At 35.2% G+C, this 17,693-nt stretch overlaps 1 protein-coding gene across 11 annotated transcripts in view; it reads right to left on the reverse strand.

Moving 5' to 3' along the window:
- The window catches only part of UBR3 (ubiquitin protein ligase E3 component n-recognin 3), a 104,153-nt gene that overhangs the window by 47,942 nt on the left and 38,518 nt on the right, over window positions 1-17,693 (reverse strand). For 9 of the 11 annotated variants that reach the window (XR_014317834.1, XM_082763891.1, XM_082763888.1 and 6 more), the window contains 10 exons: window positions 17,534-17,667; window positions 16,929-17,016; window positions 15,334-15,473; window positions 13,130-13,226; window positions 11,682-11,823; window positions 10,930-11,034; window positions 10,042-10,215; window positions 9,793-9,822; window positions 7,905-8,365; window positions 4,947-5,035 (listed from right to left, as the gene is read on the reverse strand). Coding sequence is in view for 10 of the 11 variants with exons in the window: in XM_082763891.1 (XP_082620017.1) it covers window positions 4,947-5,035; window positions 7,905-8,365; window positions 9,793-9,822; window positions 10,042-10,215; window positions 10,930-11,034; window positions 11,682-11,823; window positions 13,130-13,226; window positions 15,334-15,473; window positions 16,929-17,016; window positions 17,534-17,667 (1,460 nt within the window). In the remaining variant the exon portion in view is untranslated. The remainder of the gene's footprint in view (window positions 1-4,946; window positions 5,036-7,904; window positions 8,366-9,792; window positions 9,823-10,041; window positions 10,216-10,929; window positions 11,035-11,681; window positions 11,824-13,129; window positions 13,227-15,333; window positions 15,474-16,928; window positions 17,017-17,533; window positions 17,668-17,693) is intronic. The other 2 variants (XM_082763890.1, XM_082763889.1) reach the window with 1 other exon arrangement.

Here is a 17,693-nt window from a genome sequence, read left to right on the forward strand (position 1 = left end):
ATCTGTTTTTCCAGTCATCCACATTATTATTTCCTAGGTACACAGACAGAAGTGCTAAAAGCTAAACATCAAAGTGCTGAAACAATTACAACTAATGCAACTTTGTTCACATGACAAGTAGCAGTAGTATTTTTGGAGGCAGGGTGAGGGGAGGATGTTAATCAAAAGATAACGTATTTGAAGTTATTTCTTCATCTGGTTCAATATCACAGAATGGCTGAGGTTGGCAGGAACCTCTAGAGATCACCTAGTCCAACCACCCCACTCAAAACAGGATCAGCTACAGCAGATTTTACAGGGCTGTTACGTTACAATCAATGCTAAGTGAAGCTAGATTTTATCTGAAGTTAAAATGAAAATTCTTTACTAACAGTTTTCACACACTACTGATTTCTTAAGCTAAATTCAAGAGAAATTTCATGCACAGAAAAGTACAGCATATAGAATCATTTCTGCAGTCTGTGCAGGAATAGACTGTGCCAAAATCCACTTGAGATGCTCTCTGCTGAAAAAAAAAATAAATAAATCTAGAAATAAAGCTAAGAACTCTTTTTTGTTTTGGAAGAACCACAAGACTACATGATCCTCTCCTAAGTGCTCAGGAACACATACGCTCAAACTCCTGCTCTAGAATATAAGGGTACTTTACTTCTGTTCTTTCCTAGAAGATGAGTTATCAAAAGAAGAACACCACCTCCTGACCTTCAGATATGCCCTTTATCTCCTTAAGTAGGCCAAGGTGCTGGATAAAGAACCCAAAAACCTGAAGCGTATCAAGAGTCCTCATGCAGAAATGCTTTTAGGAATGCTCTTTTCCATAAACCCACAGCAAGCTTAGAAAAGCCTGCTGCTATGAGGAGAGACGAGCTGGATTCAAGGCAGCGTCATTCTTTGCTATGAAAGAATCCATGCAATGTTCTCACTCACAAGGCAGAACCAAAATTACGCTGTTTTAGTCAGTATTGATTTCTCAGTCTGTTATTGAGGGTCATATGAAAATGAACTATGATCTTCCTTGACTTACAGCTGTTAATACTGCACACATCTATCACCATCTAGTGGCAGTCAGATGAACAATGAACATAAAAAGCAAAATGCATCAACTGCAAGCATTTTTTTATTGCACAAGTCCAAGCAAGCAGAAAACCTAGCGGCAATTGTTTACTTCCTCCTGTTACATTAAAGCTGTTTTTCATATTTAACATCACCTCATAATTGTGTAATGCATATTACTGTACATATGATGTACATATACCTGTACATCAGAAACACATGACACGACCACAGAGCTCCTGTCTTTATAGTTTTCTAAAATTATGTCAGTGAAACAAAATATGCAATCATTCACTATTTTTAGTAAGCATAGGAAGAGAATAGAGTGCGGCAATCTCATTTTGAACAATTCAGCAGAAGTCCTTAGTATCAGCTAACATTCTACTGATAAAGTATCATTCATTCATCATGAATTCCATATTCTAAATCTAAGCAAAGAAGGATCTTAGTATTTAAAAGGTACTTTCAATCAATTTAGAAGTATATAGATCAGACACACTATTTCCAATGTGCAGACAAATCAAAAACAAGCTAATTTCAGAATTCAATGAACAAATAGATACTAGATGTAGATACAGCTACATCTAGTGCTAGGTGACTTTAGGGAACAATAAAATTTCATAGGAGCTAGATTTCTAGCACCAAGGAGGACTTCCTAATAAATGATTTCCTCCAGAGATGGAAAAAAAAATGTCAACCTACACAAAATGCATGGGTAAGAGAAATAAGAAAGGAGTTAAAACCTCCAAGAAATTATGGACTAAAAAGAAGAAAAAAAAAAAAAGACAGTTCTTTTTGAGTGGACTACTACAAACCATGATTACTGGCTTAAACTAGTTTTTAGCTTCCTTCTGACAGCATAACTCCTGAGGTGAAAATAGATCAGTGGCAGTGTGTGTGTGGGGGGTGGAAATGAAGAAAACTCCACATGGAGTGATCTTCTCAATCTTGCCATTCTAGTCCTGCTCATCTTGCCTTCCAAAGTTTTGTCTCCGTGGAGCTCCTGTGGAAGCAGCAGACCCTGGCTCACTAGCTACAAGACCTACCTCTACATGCCAACAATAAGAAGGCTAAGAAGGTATTTCAATGAAAATAGCCACTTGTGTTACATCCTAGAACATTGCATTATTGAGAACAAAAGGAATCCTCTGTCAGCTGTTTTTAAATGATACAGGTTATGGGGACATATTAACCTTCAACTTTTCAAGCACGTTTTGCAGGAGTCTGCAGTTCTCTTCTGCAAAAACACTGTTGTCACACAAAACAAGGTATCTCAACATGTCTCTGGAGATTCAGAAAGTAGGTACTGGCAACAGAAGCAAGGAGGACCGATGTGCTTCTAGCTGCTAGGCCAAAGCCTGGCTTTACCTGCCTGCCAGCAGTCATATAAGACAGCAACTGTATTTTATGTTAATCGCTCTTTGGGAAACAACCAAAGATGCTCACAGTTTTAAATCTTTGGGGGCATTGGAGTTTACCTAATTGGTTTCACCCAGACTTACCCTAATGACATCAATGCCTCTGAACGAGTGACTTGGAAACACACAATAACAACATGGCATACTGGTATCAGTTCACCAAGTTTATTTTCTGAGGTTTGTCTGCTGTCAGAGCAAACCCCACAGCCTTAAGCATGTTCTGGAAGTTTTCTTTGCCCCTGGGAATTCACTCAGAAATCTGGATAAATATGAACCTCATTAAGAACAACAAAGTCCAAATCACTACAGGATGAAAATATTTAAACTGAGACAGAAATCTAGAGTAGTGCCAAACACTTTACTGGGTTTTAAAACCCATGGGTTTTAAAAGAAGTTTATTATTTAGTTCTTGGCTTAGATTTGTACTAATAGGAGCAAAAGACCCCAATTTACAAAATCCCAGCATTTGCCACCTCCTATCTAATATGGATCAGTCTGCTAAAATCTCCATTACATGATGTATTGCTGCCTTTTTTTTTCTTTTCTTTTCTATTTTGTACTCTCCCTAGTTTAAGGCTATGATTCACTCCCCTTCTTTCCCCTACTCAGCAAAACCTCAAAACACAAAGGGCTATGTAAAGGTGTCTAAACATGATAAATATAGCTTACAACCTCCGACTGTAGTCAATGTACTTCCTGCTGTACACGTTGTGTTTCAGAGTGGCCCTCTAGCATCAAAGCAACCATTAGTATGCTAATAGCCTCTGTCCTGACCCAGCATATATATTCTCAGGAGATCAGTACTTAATTTATTTTTCTATCTGGGTTCAGAAGATTGAGAGTTAGGAAATGTATGTCACCTTGCATTAGAACTGTTCACTCTCTTTTAAAAACTAGCTAAGGAGCATTTGCCTGAAGGACAAATGCTGTCCTGCTGCAACTGTGATAGGAAAGAAACAAAAAGATGGTACCGCGTGTTCATCAAAAGGCGTGCCCCAAAAAAGTAATCACATCGGGCACTTCAGATACAGCAAAAACTATAAACAGAAATCAAAATATTTTAGTATTTATAATACACAAATTAACCAATTTACTTTTTTTTTTTTTCATTAACTTATATTTGATTGAACAGCTTTGTAGCTTGCCTGGAACGAATCAAAATATTTCATGTTTATAAAACTTAGATACACATCATTACAAATATCACTGCAATTTGTTACAGGCCACCATTAACTTGAAGCAGAGGGATTTATTTTTGTTCTGCACAAGTTCAGCCTGAAAGGCGGCAACGTTTCCAAAATGTCTTGCATGACGTTCCACATTATGATAGACAAACAATAGCTTCACACTGAGATAAACACTCAAAACAAAAACGTAGAAGCAGGTACACTAGGAGGCTACAAGGCCTATGGAGTTGTCTCTGTGTGACTACTTAACACCATTTTCACTCACTAGCCATTCTCGAGTATTTCAAGAGCTCTATCTACTGTTCTTAGTATGATGTTACTTGGTTTGTTTTTCTACTTCATACATTTGTCCTGCAAACAGCTAGAGACAGAATAGTGGATTCTGTTCCATTCCAATTGATTGACACAACTATTTTTAATTTTCACTTAATTACATCCAGCAAAGCAGTTGTCACAGAACATATATAGAAGATAACAGGGAGCAAAAAATGGACAGTCTATGCAGTCAGGAGGAAGCTATTATGAAATTTTTCAAAGTGCTATCTCTAGAAACCAGTTAAATGCGTTCTCATGTTTTCCCAATAGAACATGTCCATATTACAGAGGAGGAAAGCTGAGGAAAAAAGAAAGCATTCCTGCTTTTTCATATCTTTCAAAAGTGTTAGTTTTCAATTAATTAATCCACACAAAAGTATTTTTCACTCCTCAGTTAAACACAAGTAAGCTAATCAAGATTCATATTTTTCTGTATAGAAACCTGTAAAGAACATATTCTCAGGAAAAACAACTGATTCTGCTATATAGCCTGTAAATTACCCAGACTTCAGTATCACCACTCAGAGCAACTAAGATCATCTGAAAATTATGCTTGCCTCAATTCTGTACATTAACTAAAAACGCAAAACCTTTGCCATATTAAAATTTGACACTCTGTGGTGAAATCTTAAATGCAATGTTGAAGAGAGACTAACTTTGGAAAGTTTTAAATTAAAAAGTAAATACTTAAAAACACAACACAAAATGTAATCACAACATCTACTGTGTAATAAGAAAATAATTTTATTTCCTTCAGATAATGTGCTGTTCTTAAGTACTTTCAAGACCATTTAGCTCCTTCCTTAGCAATTACATGTTCAGTATTATCTGCTCTAGAAAACATGACTAAGCTGCATAATTCTTTAGTTCAGCGGTAGAGTGCGTGTGTCTTTTTGTTTGTTTTTAACTGTGAGTAAAACCAGCAATACTGGCATGAAAAAAATTTACAGTAACCAGCAACACAAAAACTTACCAACATCCATGGCAGTTTCCATGAAGCTTTTCTGCCTTGAAGCAAATTCAGCCAACAATTTCTGTTGCCTTTCTCTGGCCTTCTGTCGCCTGAAAAAAAAAAAAAAAAAAAAAAAAAAAAAAAAAAAAAGGACAGTGGAAGGATGTGGAAAAATAAGGTGGGGGGAAGTGTAAAATGGAAGAAAATAATTTATACCATCAGGTTGATTACACTTACCACATTAAACAATCTCATTCAAAAATTCTAGTTTTCTCTAAATAAGGGATTCATTTTCGAGAATAAAAAAAAAAATCTATTATCCTAAAAGTAGACTTAAAGAAATAAAAGCAAACCAGCAAAAGGTCTGAAGTCCGGAAGGAAATAATAAAATCCTGTCCTAAAATACCTCCAAAGGATCCTTAACAGATTAAGGCTTGGTATCATTAAAAACAAACCAAAACACCAGCACCACCTAGGACCTTATTCTTGAAAGTTACCTTTCTGCTACACAAAGGAAGAATAACAGAATGAAATGCCAAGTGTTGCACAAAAACAAGTACTCACAAACAAATTAACCAACTTCTACAAGTAGATAATAATAATAAAGCCTACCTCACTCACTCTTGATATCAAGCCTAATGCCAAGGGAAACAATGGAGTTTGAAATGAAATGAAATTATGAGTAACTTCTTTTCCAGCTAAGGCTCCTCATACTGGCGTCCTCTCCCCGACTTCCACCCAAGACACTGCCAACCAGCAGTTTTTATACCTTGACTTAAGTTTGAGATAGCCTCCACTTTGAAAGCCCTTATCTTTCTGGAGCCAAGCTGACTTCACTGATATTTTCCTCATTGTTTAACACAGCTCTAGATTTACAAATGGAAGGCATTAGTTAAGACGCATTCTCATCTGTCCTTAAACTGTATTAGTGACCAAGGCTATATGACCAGCTATTCTGTAATTCCCTTATTGCTCCAAACAATAACTACAGAACAGCACATCTTTTGTTAGTTCAGTAAAAACAGCGAGTTATTTATCAGACACTACTTAAGTGTGCCCGCTATTTTTCATCGCACTGCCATCTGAAAAATTACCCTTCTCCACAATGGTACAACTCACCATATATTCACTCTAAAGCCAATATCACAAAGATCTTGATCCAAACCTGCAAAGGGATGTCCAGCTCCCAGTTCTATCTCCACTGAATCTGTATGGTACCATATAAGTTTTTACTTGTACTATTTGTACTATTCCTTTGCAGTGTTACAAATTAACAATACATAGTAATATCTCATCATTTTTCCCCCTTCCGTTTGTTTTTCCTGAGTAGGGCATGGCTTTTAATACTTGCTGTCTCAGATAAGAAGACCATTAAACTAATTTCTGTTCTCGTTTTCATTCATCTTCATATCCTAAACCAATCCTTCAAGGTTTTACTTAGGTATCCTATTATTTTATAGCAACATTTCACCTTGTTTTTAAAATCCCCTGTAGGATGTACCATTTACATCCTACATAATCTCTGCATAATCTCTTTATTCCTGTGCTCATCAGTGTCTGGTTTTGATATATTTTTACACGTGTCACTATCTACCCATTACAGTATGCATATTTACCCAAGTTGCCTCTTCCTAAAGTACCAGTTGACAAGAGGTTACAGATAGAGGAAATGGGAAAATTCAAGTGGGGAAAAAAGAAAAAAAAAAAAATCAAACTCGCACTACAGCTGCTCACCACATGGAGCTCGTGGAAACCTACATGTCCCATGGATGGGGACTTCACAGAGGGAAGCTCTATCAGAGCTACAAATCCTATTCATCAGCATTAATAACATTTTTTTTTCCTCCTAGTTAGAGATAACTAGAGTTACTGACAAGGAATTCAAGAACAATCACTTGGCATCTGAGTCCTCTTTAGTCCCTGGTACTGCCTAATTACCACTGTCCTGGCACAGAAACAGACTTGCACATGCTCAAAGCAGCTAACGTAATGCAACTTGTTACCCTGAAGTGCCCTGTTTATACGTCAAAGCTTTGAACTTGTTTTCCTAAAGGCACCTTAAAAATCTGAGTACCTCTGTCCCTTTATCTGTCACATTTTACTGCCACCATTTCTCAAAATAACTTCTATTTACAACAAACTTAAGATTCATTATTTCTGAGGATCATATCAGGGCATTTATTAAACCTGTTTTTATTTATTTCTCCCTGGGAATTTCTCAATATATGTCTCAGCTGAAAGCAGAGTGACTGTAAATAAAGGCCTTTAATAAGAAGACATAAACAAACTCTGACAGATTCAGAACAGCTCTGTAATTTTCCATGGTGGCCCATGGGGATATGACACTGCAATTGAAAAATACTGCAGGCAGCTCAGGCTCTCTTCTAGTTCTGTATTTTGGTTTCTATAGTGACAACCCCTTGCCTGAGTGATGCCAAATTTGTCATTATATGTCAAAGTAACCAAAAAGGGTGATCACTGAATGGTCAGTCTGCTTGATCTTCATTAATACAAAACTGGACTTGGAAAAAGGAAAAAAAAAAATTGAAAATTACAGCCTGACTATAATAAGCAATGAGATTATATATGATGTTATTATATGTATCATTATGTTACATAAGCAATGAGATTAGTCACTTCAGTTATCACATTGTCCATTAATAAATTCCACAGGTCCCCAGCTCTTTCATGGTTTTGAGGGGAGGAAAATAGTCACTCAGACACAAAGAACTGGCAACATTCATTAGCCCTAGAATTTAACTTAAAATATAAATGCACACAATAGTTAGTTTCAAATATCACATCTTTTCTAGAGGGAAAGAAATAACCTTAGCCTTTTCTATATGGAAAGTTACGTGATTAATTGATTCCTATGCTTCTCCTGTACATAAATCTAGCACTACTGAGCACCAGATCAATCAATAGATGCAGAACATCTATTGTTCTTCTAACACCCCGTTATTTTCTTATTAACGTTACCTTTCTTCTTTATCCAAAGTTTTCTTCTCTGCAGAACTAATCTTTTTTGGTGGTACAGGAGGTGTCACCTTTCTGCAAATCTCTTCAATTATACGTTTATTCAGTCTGCTCTGTACAGCAGCTTTCAATAAAATTCTTTCTACTGCTGTCATTCCATCACCATGAGAGTATCTTGGAATTTCTGGGTGGATTAAAACATCCACATCATCCAACCACGGAGGATAGTAAGAGTTCTGTTTTCCTGAGAGTTTGTGATGCAACTTAATCAGCAAGGACAGTATACTTTCTTTGACTTCCAGAATGGCTGTGGTTAGCTGTGGAGTTGCACCAGGTGCTGACCATTTCATTGATGCTTTTGGCCGAACCACTTGATTTGCCTCACTGGTGTTCCGATTGATGATTTCTTGAAATTTTTTTCTACGTTCTGCAACCAAACTGAACACTTGAGCTGTCCCTGAATTCTTGGAAAAAAAATATAAATTTTAACTTTCAAAATACAATTACAAACAACGTACATTTATAAAACTATAGAAAATATTTAAAATTAGGAGAAAATGTATGAAACATTTTAAGGTTTTCTCTCTTCCAGAGAATATTGAAATTTTGTGTATCAGAATATTAACCCCATGTCATACTTTTATACAAATCTGAAATATGCAGCTACATAAAAAGACAAAGACAAAAAAATTGTCTGTAACAAAACAACAACTGGCTTTACTCTTGTTAAACTTAAATTCTGTTCCCCAAGGAGTAGTTTCTTACTAAAATTATAGATATGCCTAAAAGAGTATCCTTAAGCCATTTCTTTAGCATAATTCTACTGAGCACTGCTGCACAACATAACACAATCTCACACAGATGAACCCTGCACATCCCCAGGAGCACTGTCCACCTTATGTGAACTTATTAAGTGAGACCCAGAAACCTCACACACCCACATCTGCAAGCAGAGCTTGCTATCCAACACCCATGAGAACAGTTACACTAATGGCAGAGCCCATTCAGATGTTTCTGTTCTATGCTACCCTTGTTTGCATTCCCAAATTAAGGAAACATTGAAGCGACTCACATATACTGAAGTCATAGCGGAGATGTTTCCTGAGTATTTTGAACATAAGATTCAAAACTTGTTAACATCTTACCCACTTCTCAGAAGTGTGGGCAACCAAAAGATGCCAAATGCTTCAAAGATCCAGTATAAAGATGGGATTCTGAACTTCACCTAACCTACCTTGTTTGTTTTCATCTACTGCTTCTAACATACCTACTTCAAGTTTTAAAGTATTTTTCCTAATATTAACATGCAAAAGGAGTATCTAATGCATTTCACTACAACACCTTTCTTTACCTCCAGCGTACAATAATCAGAAGTGCTGTATACAAAAGCAGCCTTTACAGAGAGATTATATTACCTACTGGCTACAAACCTTTTGGTTTTGCCAAAAAAAAAAAAATGTATTTTTTATTGCCATTATTCATTTCAAATGCACTTGCAATGAAAAGTTAAACTAACCAAGATTTGAGTAAGCTAGAACTACTTTATATTATTAAATGTTAGTGATAACTTGACAAGACAAAATGAGGCCTAAACAAAAAGCTCAAGCAGTAAGCTAACAATGACATATTGTATTTGATAGAAAGTTTTAATTTGAAAATACGTATTAAAAATGTAAGGACAATATGTACTAAAAATGTAAGGACTTCTTTTTCCGTAGAAGTTTATTACCTAAGGTTAAAATCAAAAAATATGAAAAAAGCATGAATCCTTTCAATATAAATTAAAAGGAATTCAAGAAAATTAGAAGATTTCACTGAACATAAAGGTTAGAACAATTAAAGCCATGTTGCTAGTAAATTGCTTAGGAGAACAAACTGCACACAGATCTACCTCTCTCTGAAGGCTCTTCCGCCTTGAACACTGGTAGATTGAGGACAAAAAAAATCATTAAATATATCATTTGGAAGGAGATACGTGAAACATTTTCTATTTCTGCTATCAGTATACTTAGAAAAGATTACTGAAAAAAAAAATAGTATTCTAAGAAATTTATAAAAAGAAATACAGCCTACACCCCCCACCCTCCAAAAGAAACAAAAACAGGCAATAGGAAAGAGACCAGTGTTTTTATATACTTACTTGTGATGAAGCTAAACCATCTGAACTGGTACTTGCAGGTGGTTCTTTCTTCACTTCTGGAGCAGTTTCTGGTACTCTTACACGGACATAATTAATGAAGTGACGCATGTTAGAAACCAAGTTACTACCTGGAAACCAACTGTCATGGCAACGTTCTTGTCCACCTGCAGATTCCTTAAAAAATAATAAAAAGGTGTACATTCTCTTATGTGTCACAATAATTTATGTAGCTTTTATAATGGTACTGCAGAAACCATAACCTCTTCATGAGATGTGAATAGTGCGTACCTCACTGAAGCCCATCTAGCTTTTAATTATAATAACTGATACCTACCCTGAGGACTACAGCTCTGATAAATATATATATATATATATAGTATGTTATCAACACTATGAAACAAAAACAAAATAAACTACATGGGGTAATACAAAGCTGCATAATCTAAGATTAATACAAACTATACACAAGTCAAGCCCAAAAAAAACAGCAGATCCTTAGTCATATTAGAAAAATATCACTGATCAAAGTGCCCAGTGATAATGGTTTCATCTGAAAATCTAGAAATTGAACCGAGTTTTAGATTCAATTCCTTTTTTTTTTTTTTCTTCCAATCAATTTCAAGTACTGATTTACAGAATAGTAAGGATGCAATTAATCTGTGTTGCCAGGTTATCGGTACAGAAACCATTTCAACACAAGACAAGATACTAAATTCCTCTTCATATGAGTATACAGTTTTTTAATATTTATTGCTTAGCTGATTCCTGCTTTAAAAAATGTTTTATTCTAAAGCACATGGTAAAATTAGTAAACATCTTTTTGTTGTTGTTGTTAAATATTGATTCATTAGACAAAACTTTCTCCCCCCCCTCAGAAAGCCTTCTTACCTCTTCCTCTGATTCTTGCTCTGGAGAATTTTCCAACCCCAGCTCAATCAAATACAAAACCATGCAGAGGACATGTTCTGACAAATTCTGATGATCCATTAATATCTAGGCAGAAAAATAGACATCATAAAAGGTTTTATGTTTGATATTCCCACAATTATGAGAAAAAAAAATTTCTGCTTTTTTCTCTCTATTATGAGAAAAAAGCAGAAATTTCTAAAAGCATGACAAACATCTATAACCTAAATTGGGAGGTAAAGCAAGAAAACAAAATTCTCATATGAATAAACTCAAAGCACTTCCTACCAATTTACTTTGCATGACCTTCCAGGTTACCCACACCAAGAAAGGTACGAGGCCTTGAGCTATATACACAACTATTTCTTTATTTATCTGTCTTTCGATACATAATTTTATTTCACGCGCTTTTGAGAGTTGTATTGTGAGACACGAGCATCAATTAAAAAGAAAAGACTAGGCAGACAAAACAACATTAATACACTATATGAACTTTAACCACCTCAGTCATTTTAATGTTGTTTTGTGTTTTTTTTTTGTTTTTTTTTTAAGCTCAATTAGCAAGAGGAAGAACAACTCTAATTGAAAGTATTTCCTCCTAAGAACAAAAAATAAAAGTTATATAAATTTGAACCTGACTGTTCCAAAGAAAATCTATAAAAATATGATTCTAAGCACTCCTGCTCTAGGAAGTAGAAGTAAAATATTAGACTTAATGAGAATTACAACCATACCTTGTAAAGAAGTGTGAAAAGCACGATGTGCAAGGTTTTACAGTGTAAAAGCTTTATGAGACCTTTGTAACTTGGATGTAGTGGCGTCCTCTTCTTGTAAGGAGGCCATGGGTTGCCAGGAAATTTACCACTTTGCTTTAAACTGTTGAAACACAATGTACTTATGTTAGATGTTGCAATAATGTGGACAACTGTCACTGTTACAGGCCCATGCAGAGCTCTTTGTTCAGACCAACTTTAGAACTGACAACCATTTCTCAGCCATTTAATTTCTCTACACAACATTCCAAAAAATTGAAGTACACACAGAATCCAGTCCTACTTTTCCGTGGATTACCACTGCTTGAAATGACATTTATAAAGCTATATACATTGTTTACTACTGCTATGAATTTAAGAACTCCATTTTCATTCTAAGAGGCACATAGAAGAGCAAGAAAACTTCTCACATTACTAAAATCCATGTGTTAGTCAGACATCAAACATAGAAAATTCTATCCTGCAGTACTGGGTTACAGGCAACAGCAGGAAATGCTAGACATTCTAACTTCATAGATATAACAGTATTGGTAGAGCCAAATATACCTAAGTAAGTGTTAAATTCAATGTGGAGTCACATTTCTAATACTGAGCTGGAATCCAGTGCGCTACACAATGCAGATACTTAACATCACTAGCTGTCTCAAAATCACTTACAGTGTATGTTTACAGTGAGTTTTGACTTAATACAATAAGCACAAGGGCAGAGAACAAATACAGTGAAATTTTCCTAAGAATTTTTTGAACCTGATTTTTATTTCCCAAGTTATGAAATAAAAGAGAACCAGATTAAATTAGTTGAAATCCCGATCTGTAAGGGTAAGAAGTTGTACTGAATAGAATATAAGGGACAGAAAAAGGACCAAATCTTGTTGCATCTTAGAACTTAAGAGTGCCCGTGAGTGTTTAAATCAGAGCTCATTTAATTATCCCATGGTTTCTGTCATACGTGAACATACAGAAATAAATGCATCATCTTCAACATAATTTCAACACACCCGTTACAGAAGCACAGAACGGTTATGGGCAGAAGGAATCTCTGAATGTTATCCAGTCCTGCCCCCCACTCAGGCAGGGACATCTTGAGGAGCCCAAGGACGTGTCCAAGCAGCTTCTAGAGATTTCCAAGGAAGCAGACTCCCTAGCCTCCCTGAGCAGCCTTTCCCAAAGTTCTGACACATGTACAACAAAGGAGTGCCTTCTGATGTTTAGATGGAACCTCTTGTGCTCCAGGTTGTCTACATGGGCTGTCTATACACTTACAAGCTATTTACTCAAGGACAAACGTGGGGCCTGAAAACATTGATAACATCATTAATATTCCCAGGCAGCAAAAAAACAAAGATAAACAAAAAAAAAATTTGCAATAAATGACATGACATTACATTTCTAAAACTGATCCAACTTACAAGGCTGTGTATCTGTCCATTGCAGACTGTACATCTCTACGGTAAACTGTTCGGAGTATTACCATTACAGGGTCAAATTCTTTATCCCAGACTTCAGCTGTTGTTTAAAATAAGTCACATGTTAAAATTCTCTTTATAGACACTACAACTTATTCCAGAGTTCCTTCTTAATTATGTAATAGAAAAATACATAATTAAAGCTAATCAGTTTTTCAGCATAGTACATATTCTTTTGAATTCTTACTAACAATATTTAGTACTTTCTAGATTAATGATTACTACTACTTATGAACTAATACTACTTATCTAGACATCATGCTTTCACCATCAGAAATATTTTTCCCAGTTCCAAGCCAGAAAATTAACCATTAAGGCAATAGATCTTTTCTATTAAGCAACTTTACTTTACTGTCTTCTAGTTCTGTTTTCTGTTAGATAGCACTTTACTATGTGGGGGGCAGAGGAGAAAGAATCATACATTCCTGATTAGAAGACAACTGAAACACACACACAGAGGATTTTATTATATATATATATTTTTTAATTCAAATTAATTTGAGGTATATTTAAGCACTCAATTCTAAGTAAATGAAAGCAGCCCCAAAACACATTTCTCTGTACTTTTCTCTATGCATCTTGCTTCACTCCTTTTAATTTCAAAGGATATCTAACAAAACATTGTAATTATTTTTCAGTTGGAACTTGATAAGCTCATGCACACTCAAAAATAGGAAATAAAGACTGCAGAGCAGATAGCAGGTAAGTAATAATTAACTATTAGGGGGAGCCAAATGACTGTACCTTAACATAATCTTTCGTTCATTCTTGACAACAGCCAAGTTTCTTCTCAAAAAACGTGTGATCAATCATTTACAAACCTGTTTTTGTTTTTTTAACTAGCGTACAAGCATTATTTTAGCATTTAAATCTTTCTTATTCACATTTTCTTTTGTAGCTTTAAATAAATATGCTGAGTAGCTTCTCAGAGCAATCAAAAATACAGAAGTCTGAGCAGAGTGTTAGTAAAAACATTCTGTTTAAATGCTACTTCTTATGGACTTGTAAATGGAAAGAAAAAGTTTCCAACCTAGAGGCAAATTAAGAAGTCCCACTCTACAAACCATTTTGAAGCGGTTAGCTCCTGTGACACAGCAATATGAATTCAAGATTCAACTCAAGAAGGAAAACAAGGGATAACAGAAATTTAGCTCCAACAGCAGGCCTAACACAATGTAAACATTTACAACATTCTTCCAAGTTTTCACAGGCAAAAGAGAAAACTGCCTATAAACTAAACGGCTTCAAATTGTCAGGCCCAACACTGCCAGTTCTCAAGTCATCCCGTAGGGAGGAAGGAGTTAATTCATCTTCAGCTATGCTATGAACTGAAGCACAACCAGAGCACATGGAGCATTTCAGATTCCTAGGAGGCTTATCTGCTCAGTGACAGGAAATGGAACACTGAGTTCTTAGATTCTTCCTCTCCTTTGATATATCAACACTGTTGAATCCTATTTAGATGGAAAGCAGGTCAGGGAAAAAGCTTGTCATTTTTGTACTGCATGCACTGCAGAATTATAGAACAATATTCTGTACCTTGTCTAGCTTGAACTTTGTTCTAGACCCTCACTATCGACTGTGAAAAATGTTACATACTGGGATATTTAAACAAAATAATTATGTGTCATGATATTTTTAATTCTAAAAATGTGAGCAAGTTCAAAAGGAAAGCCTTTGCCACTGACACCCTGCTAGTGTAACTAGTTATAACTAAAAAAAAAAAAAAAAAAAGACACATTCAGTAATCACATTAATTATTAAGTATATAAGATCAGTGAAATACAAACAACATGATCCTTCAGTTCTTCACTTTTCCCATGCCTTCTAAGGACACCTGGTTAATACTAGAAGCTCACTTTTACTCTACAAAGTGTAGAACTAAAAGCCATTAAGAAGCTTTAGCAATGCTCTTAAATACAATAAACAACGTAATATAAGTATTATATTAACATATAATATGTAATTATATAATATATAACTGTATAATTATAATATTATAATATATAAATATAATAACAATGGAGAGGTCAGCTTTGTTGTTGTTTTGGGGTTTTAATTTTTGTTTGTTTGAAACAGAAACAAAACAAACTCTGCTTAAGCTTCTTACTAATGAGTATATTATAAGAGCACACTGATTACCATACCTTTTGGTGTGTACATTCCTTGCTGCATGGAACCTCCTGGTTCAAAAACAGGAGCTTTAAAATCAGCAACTGCTGACAAGACTGATTCAAAGCTTAAGCTTCCTGGAATAATTCCACTTTTAGGATTGGGGTTTTCTGGAATGTAATGCTTGTGTTAAGGAAAGCAAATGTTACACTTAATTACAGTACACAGCATTTTACTTCATAGACATTTTCACTAATTTCAGAGGCCACACTTGGGCAGTTCTCTGTGTTTACCACAAGAGGTCTGTATGCTCCAGATACTATGGTTACCAGAGTGAACCAATTTTGTCTACAACACAGTGTGTTGTTTTTTTTTTTTTTTAAACCAAGCCAGTTGCTACATGCTAACTCAAAAGGTAAGTATTAAGTGAGAACTCAAAACTACAAACCCCCTATGTATATAAACAAGTTTTTGTGCTTCCCACCATTTATGGACACTTATGCTCTCTTAATACCAAGACTACTTTGCATTTACAGCTAGGTGCAGAACAAGCAAGTAAACAGTTTGGTATCCACACACGCCATGCAATTCTCCATCTGCGACTGGCTACTTCTCATTTTTGGTAGTAATACTTAATCAGCCTTCTGACAATACCATAAATCACAAGCAGCAATTGCAAATAAGTGAACTTCTGCTTAGTGATAAGTGACTGCTCATACAACAGGTTTACTTATTTTACATACTTTGGTGAATCTCTTAGGAAAAATAATCAAGAATGGGAAAATGCAGTATTGGGAACATCACAGAAGACATAATGAAAATAATTTAAATGGAAACTGTTTTTGAAAATATAATAAACAAAGATAAAATTGCATATGATATATCCTGAGTTGCTAGGACCTTATTGTAATAATTCAGAATCCATATTCTGTATTTCTAACTCTCAGACTCCTCCTTTCCTACCTTTATAATACCTAGTATTTTTGCCTAATGCCCACCACTGGATTGCAAGCCGCTGGGCAATCGCTGCTAAGTATTTAATTTGCCTATGCAGCTTAGTACATTTACAGCAGTAAAACCTGTCTATTTGTACGGAACTGTTCTGGGATTATTACTGTGCAGAAAGATCTAGAGTTTGTTCTTGTTCAGGCCAGACACTTTCCCCCAAAACAGATACATTTCACTTTAATTTCAAAGCAGCATTTTGATATAAAAAGCAATAGCTAATATAAGTGGCTTCTTTTTATAATGGGATATCAATAACAATAATTAAAGGTTAAAAACAGATAAACGTGACACTTGGTTACACTTTCTACAATGTTATTGGAAAACAGACTTTTTGCTTTTCACCTGACTTTTGTAGTGTTAAAACAACAACAACAATAATAAAAATACCAGTTCAATATTTTATATCAAAAACTATTTAAAACTATTACAAAGTCTTGCATATTCTGTACAAAAGACCAAAGCTGGAACAAACGCTTTTGCTGACAATACTTATATGCAAACACATCTTTACAAAACTTGTTATAATTACATAAGCTAAAAACATGATGTTGAAGCTCCCAAATCCCACTACTCTCCAGTACTTGTCTTCTTTCACCTGTATTAGTTAATATATTCCAAGGATATGAGATCCAATAATGAACTGTGCGTCCTGTCATTCATACAGAGTTGAGCTACCATCTCTGCTCTGAGGATCTCATCATCTGTCATTCCTAGAATAAAGTAAAAAAAAAAAAAAAAAAAAAAAAAGACATTAAAACACCATGACTTAAAAACACACAATCAGTAAGCATTTGTCATCAATACAAGTTACAGTTGATACAAACATTAAGTATTAATATAGTGCTATAAAAATACGGCAAAAAATGGGAAGGGGCTGCACACAGGGAGCTGTGCTCAAAGGTTGTGAAAGGGACACAACCTCAAACAGAAGAAAGAAGTACAAACTGAAACTGCTTGTCATTCTGAAAAAAATAACAAATTTTTTTGCAATCACAACAAAATCACTTAATTTCATTAAAGCCATTTTTCTCCTTCTCCACATATTCTGTCCATTTCTAATTCATAAGGGATTAAAACTCAGTAACTGGTGAGAATGAAACTGTGTATTGAACACTCTTCAGTAATATTTGGCTAATCAGCTTTATTGTAGCAACTAAAGGTTGGGAGACTTGAAAACGCACAGCCACATTATTTACATAGAAGTATCCCTACAGCAGTGGTTCTTACCTAAATGTAAACGAAGACTTAACAGAAGGACCAAAAACGTTAATGCTCCTTCCAACATGGACCTTTCATGCTCTGAATCAAGAACTGTATTTTGATGCTGTGATGCCATTGTTAACAGATCTACCACCTTAAATCTACATAGCAAAGAGCAAAGTCAGAA

This window comes from Aythya marila, assembly GCF_965140915.1.
Source record: "Aythya marila genome assembly, chromosome: 6".
Lineage (NCBI taxonomy): Eukaryota > Metazoa > Chordata > Aves > Anseriformes > Anatidae > Aythya > Aythya marila.